This window comes from Siniperca chuatsi, linkage group LG15, assembly GCF_020085105.1.
Source record: "Siniperca chuatsi isolate FFG_IHB_CAS linkage group LG15, ASM2008510v1, whole genome shotgun sequence".
Classification (NCBI taxonomy): domain Eukaryota; kingdom Metazoa; phylum Chordata; class Actinopteri; order Centrarchiformes; family Sinipercidae; genus Siniperca; species Siniperca chuatsi.
Genome location: NC_058056.1, coordinates 9,738,429 through 9,744,428, shown reverse-complemented (window position 1 = coordinate 9,744,428; position 6,000 = coordinate 9,738,429). Strand labels below are relative to the sequence as shown.

At 38.6% G+C, this 6,000-nt stretch overlaps 1 protein-coding gene across 2 annotated transcripts in view; it reads left to right on the top strand.

Moving 5' to 3' along the window:
* Nucleotides 1-6,000, top strand: part of LOC122861691 (apoptosis-stimulating of p53 protein 1-like) — a 46,852-nt gene that overhangs the window by 7,313 nt on the left and 33,539 nt on the right. Inside the window, exons 1-2 of one of the 2 annotated variants that reach the window (XM_044166479.1) lie at nt 393-677; nt 4,815-4,962. In XM_044166479.1, the coding sequence (XP_044022414.1) occupies nt 558-677; nt 4,815-4,962 (268 nt within the window). In that variant the 5' untranslated portion in view covers nt 393-557. Of the gene's footprint in view, nt 1-392; nt 678-4,814; nt 4,963-6,000 lie in introns of those variants that run through there. The other variant, XM_044166481.1, reaches the window with a different exon arrangement.

Genomic DNA, 6,000 nt, shown 5'->3' with positions numbered 1-6,000 from the left:
TGTTAGAAAAGCTTATCCACAGAGGGATATTTTGTTAGGATGAAAACACCATCGTGGAAACTAAACTTTTAACTTTGGTAGAACGGTCTTAAATGATTTTTATGGTCACACCTCTGACTTAATCTTTGTGACAATAAAAATAACAGCACCTCCATCATATCAGAGGTGGACGGTGTTGACTAAACCACATCAGATTTGTAATAAAAACCAATCTCAGCTCAATGCCATGGTCTACTCCTACTAACAGACGTGAAAAGTGTCCAGATTCTGTCTCTTATCTCCCATCATCCTCTCCTCCTCACCCTCTCCTCATATTTACTGAAAGCCGACTCCCTCCCTCCCCTCCTCCCTCAAAGACACACACTCTTATAGTTGTATTGCCTGCCCTTGCGCTCACACACACACTCTGACATTCACACACTTCAAACACACTCTCTCCTACAAAGACAAAGTCTCCTACTTTCTCCATCTGACACCACTAATGATCTATCTATATATCAAGCACACACACGCGCGCACACACGCTGCTGTGTGTGTTTTCGGTAGATGGTTTTCCAATGAAGCGTTTGTTTGGGCTGGCGTTGGAGCGACTGGTGTTTCTGTCTAAGACCCTCAAACTGAGTAAATGCAGGAAACAGAAGAACAAGAAGCTGAAAACCAGGAAAACTGAGTCAGCGGTGAGTGAGAGGATGTGTACTTTTTTAACTGCAAGTCTACATTTTTTCTATTTTAGTTTAAGTTATCTTTTACTCATCTGTGTGTGTGTGTGTGTGTATATATATATATATATATATATATATATATATATATATATATATATATATATATATATATATATATATATATATATATAATTTTTTTAACAGCATTGTGTACATGCACATTTTTGTTGTTTTTACTTCACACTTGCTTTGGCAATGTAAACATCTGTTTCCCATGCTATTCTGTCTCTCAATTCAATTCAAAGGGGCTTTCCTTTGAATTGAATTGAGATACAGAATAGCTTCACTTTATTTTAAATATTTTTATATATATCACTAAAGATTGGTACTTTTTCTTATGTATGTACCAACACAATTGGTCAAATTAACATTTCAGTGGCAGGCACTATATGTTAGGAAAGCACTGATTTTGGAGTTAACTGTTGACTGTTTAACTCGGTTTAATTTCAGAGGATGTATGCCCCCCCGCACAATGAACACATTGGTGTGTGTTTTGTTGTTTGGTAACAGGAGACGCACTAACAGGAAAGACTGGACTGTTTGTCACTCTTGCTTACACTCTTTGACTATCTGACTATATCTTTCTCCCTCTCTAATGCCTAAAATAGCCAGTCACTCCATTCAGCACCAGAGAACCACGACTCAATCTGCCTCTGTGTATGAGTGTGTGTGTGAGTGTGTGTGTGTGAGTCCTGTTCACTGATAGACAGAAGGAAGTTGTCCTCCCTGTGAGTTCATCATGTTCAAATTTACAATGATCAGAACTAGTATCCGCTCCTGACTTACAATAAACAATTCACTGCTACTAATGAAACATTTGTTATATGTTCTATGATTTTCTTCTTAAGCACTATTATGCATAAATAGATATGGACACGTTCAATCTTATAGTTAGTTCTACAGACATAAGGGAAAACCTTTTGCTGGTAATGGTAGCGTAGCCATCAAACCGCAATATAAGGTTTGGTGCTTTGGTAAATCTGGCCAGCTTTTGACCTATATAGTCTGGTCTATCTATAGAAGGTTTTCGGGTGATATACTGTAATCTACACTGTAATGGCCATATTGAAAGTCCACACTGGGTTCAAACAGCAGATTGGGTTTCTAAACACATAATTTCTCCATATGAAGACAACTCTATAGGCCCTTTTCACAGAAGACATTTTGACATGTCACAGCAGGAAAAGCACAGGTTTAAATAATAAAATGAATTAGGAGGAATTCCATGTAGCTGCTTCACTTTCAGCGTCCTGGTATTGTGCATGCTGGCTCACTGTCACACTGTCGTGGCTTACTGGGACGCTAATGTAAAATCGTTAATGTTATTAGTAACACCTGTGCTTTTCCCTTCTATGACTAGTCAAAATGTCTGCTGTGGAAAAGGCCTATATACATGGTTAATTAACATGCTGTTTTTGACAGGAAACTCAGGAATTAAAGAGTTTGAAGAAGGAGATGGAATTTGTGCTAAACTCCTTTACTGATCGCCACCACTTGGATACAGTATAGTAATAAATCAGGATGGAAACGAAGAGACATCTGTACAAAGCATTTACAGTACAAACAGTAAACTGCAGGGGTGGAAACTAGAATCCGGCTCCTTTCTCAGGCTCGTCCTGTCCACATGTTGAAGTGTCCTTGAGCAAGATACTGAACCCCAAAATGCTCCCAATAATTAGGCCAGTGTCTTGCATGATAGCTCATGGGTGAATGAGAGGGAACATGTCAAGTGCTTTGGGTAAAGGGCTGTGTGAATGCAGTCCATTTCCCATTTCCCAGTGAAATGAAAAATGTCAGAAGGTGTCCAGTTCAGTGACCTCAGGTTTGAATCTTTGCTTTTTGCCTTTGATGTAGTTCTGCTGGCTACATTGATCTGTGCCCTCCAGTGCCAAATATCTTCTGGGTTTGTGTGTTACAGAGGATAAAACCACAGTAGGGGTAATATTTTTTGATTAATTCATGGTAATCCAGTAGCCCATTCAGTTCTTCTGAGTGCAAAACACTGTTTTGCTCTCAGTCAGTTATACCCAATATGTTAACATATGTTGTTGGTCACTAAAATGAGTGTTTCTAATGACGTACTGGTTTTCCCGAAGAGAGGAAACAGAAAATAGTTTCTTGTGTTGCAGAAAGCTGCATCGGGAAATGACAAATTTTACTGAATGAACCTACACTGACGCGACAACAATCTCTTTCAGGTATCTAAGCTTTTCTCACCTAATTGTTACACATTTACTCATTATTTAGTCATTCGTTATAATTGACCTCCATGATGGGGCCAGATATTAGAACATTTGTGGTGTAACTGCGGAGACTCTGTATGCTTGATCAAGTTCTCATCCATGCCAAATTTTGGATAGTGTTTTTTGGGAATTATGAATATTTTGTTGACATCTGCCTGAAATGATAAAAAAACCACTCTGAATGATTTGATTATATAAAACACTCTTTCAACTCTACCAACCATCCTTCAGTGTAACAAATGCTGTTTTTTACCATGTGAAACCGAAACATTACAGCCCTTGTGAGGCCACGATTAGCCTACTTTCAATGGTTTGTGGACTAGTAGAACCCCTACTGTGTTTGCAGGGTTTCAGGGTTTGCACATGTGTGTGTATGTGTGTTTGTACATGCGTGTTTGTGTGTGTCTAATCCAAGCTTTAGAGAATGTGTCCCTGCTCAGTCTGTCTGCATGAAACCAGAGATTACTTCACACGATCTGGGACAGGTGTATAGAATACTGTGGATTTGTGTACAGTATATATTTTGAGTGTGTGTATGTGGACAGTGGACAATGTAATGTGTGTGTGTGTGTGTGTGTGTGTGTGTGTGTGTGTGTGTGTGTGTGTGTGTGTGTGTGAGAGAGGGAGAGAGAGGGAGAGAGAGGGAGAAAAGGCGACATTGAGATTAAAAGTGTATCTGTATCTGTGTGTGTGCCTTGGTGTGTCTGTGTGTTCCCATCCCAGATTACCCTAAATTTATCTTTCAACTGCCGACTGACTATCTGACATGACATCACCAGTGACATTGCCAATGACATCACTGGCGATAACACAAGATGTCCTTTTCTGATTGCTATTTTAATCTTTTGGACGCAGAATTTGGAGGATTTGATGATAAAATGATTTCAGAGGAAATCATTACTACCCAGCTGGTACTCAGAAGTAATATATTGTTTTTTCAGATATGTTAAACCAAACTAAAAGCTTTATCGTAATAATATTGGCAATATTATACTATACTCTATTAGTCTAAACTAAACCAACTAAAGACTTGGATAAACTTGATTTCGGAACCTTTCGGACTAAATATGAAGAGATAGGATCAATTAAAGTTTGATTTTGTTAAATTTAGATGAGGTTAAACCTTTGTCCTGAGCCCAGAGGGAATTGTATACGTGTGTCTGTGTGTATATAAGCAGTTATTGATAAGTAATTAAAGCTGTGATCAATGTGTTGTTTAGTCAGATGCGTGGCTGTATCGTGCTACAAGCTGCTGTTAACAGTAGCTGTTGAACAAAGTCTGCTTCTTCTTTCTTATCACTTGACATTAACATATGTTGTATCTTGATGTCTTGTTAAGATTTAATTAGATTAAATTCACATCTGCAGCTCAGGTTTCTCTGTTGCTATCCAGGCCGAGTTGCCTTGAACCAGCTGGATTTAAATGGGCTGCTCCAGTTTCTCTTGGTCTATGGGGATTGGAGACGCTCTGCATTCAGACTGTGTTTGTTATTGCATCTACATGTATAACTGTCTGCAGAGGTGGTTTATTTGATCCTCACTGTCTTTGTGTTTTCACATGGATTTTCCACTTTAATCTGAATGTGATCACACTCTGATCAGCCCGGTTGCTTCTTCTTGCTGAGATAGGAGCAGGACTGGGTAATTTATCTGTAGTTATAATTGGCAACATGTTGACTGATTGGTTAACCAATAGTTAGCTAAGTTAATTGGTTTATTACTGACATGTAATCGTAGTCAGTAATCAGTGAAAAATGCCTCATCCATCGTGTCCATATTCCTGAAATGGAAAGGTATTAAGTGTTAATACGTTTTATGACATTTAACATGTTGGTTTCTATGGTTACAGGTGATCCTGACGGTTTATCTCAGTGACACCCAGCAGATGCTAACTGAGGTTCCAGTTACTCCGGCAACCAGAGTGATTGACGTGGTCGAATACTGCAAAGAAGCCGGCGAGGGGGAGTGTCACCTAGCTGAAATATGGAATGGGCACGGTGAGTCCATCTGCGCTCCATCCACCCAACCATCTACATATATAAGATTAGTAAAATGACTTACTGAATTTATTTAAAACAATTAAAACAAGGCAGGAATGATAAAAGCCCAGACAAGACAAGAATAAATAAGAGAGGTAAAATCAGAAAGAGTTCATTTTAAAAAGTGTCCATCTATACAGATGATAAACTGTTATACATATAAAAATCACATGGTTTTCCATGAGCATCCACCTTGTAGCGTCAGCTTTCTGCAGTATGTGAGCTCATCTGAAGCATTAACATAACATCTACACAAACAAGTCACCAACAGACTTCTAGGTGATAATTAGAAGAATTTAACTGATATAACTCAAATCTAGTATTTAACACATATTGAGAGGTGGTGGTCTGTCATAATATATCCACAAATTCCTCGTTTTTGGTCTGTTGAACATTGATATAGTGAAGCAGGAACCCACTGAAGCTCCATTAACACAGTATGATGACGACGACAATGATAATTATTAATGTTATTGTTGTTGTTCTGCTGTGTTCACAGTAGCTAGACTTGTATTTCTATACACATATACATACAGTGGGCATACAATTCATCACCATGTCCAATACTAATATAATTACTATTGACACCCTCTTGACAGTCTTTTGAGCATTACAGTATTCACATGATTATAATCTGGAGTTATATGACCGGATAATCACAGTGTGTCTCTGGGCTAGATTGTTTGCTTTGAGGCTACTTATAAACAGAGTCAGGCCTGTATCACGGCTACAGCTCACAAAATCAATTATGCGCTAAGTGCCTACTGTATACGGTATGCCATTGTAAACTTTAATAGACCAGTCCATCACATGCAGACACTGAGAGCTACATGTGTCCATTAAAGCATGGCCTACATTCATTCAATCATAGCTGTTGAAGTAGCGATCCACATAACAACACAATGTGTTTGCGTAGCACTCTGGTGTGACTGAGTGGTCAGACAGGCTATAAATGGCTCTAATACTATACTTTCTTAGAGGGTGATACTGTAAAGC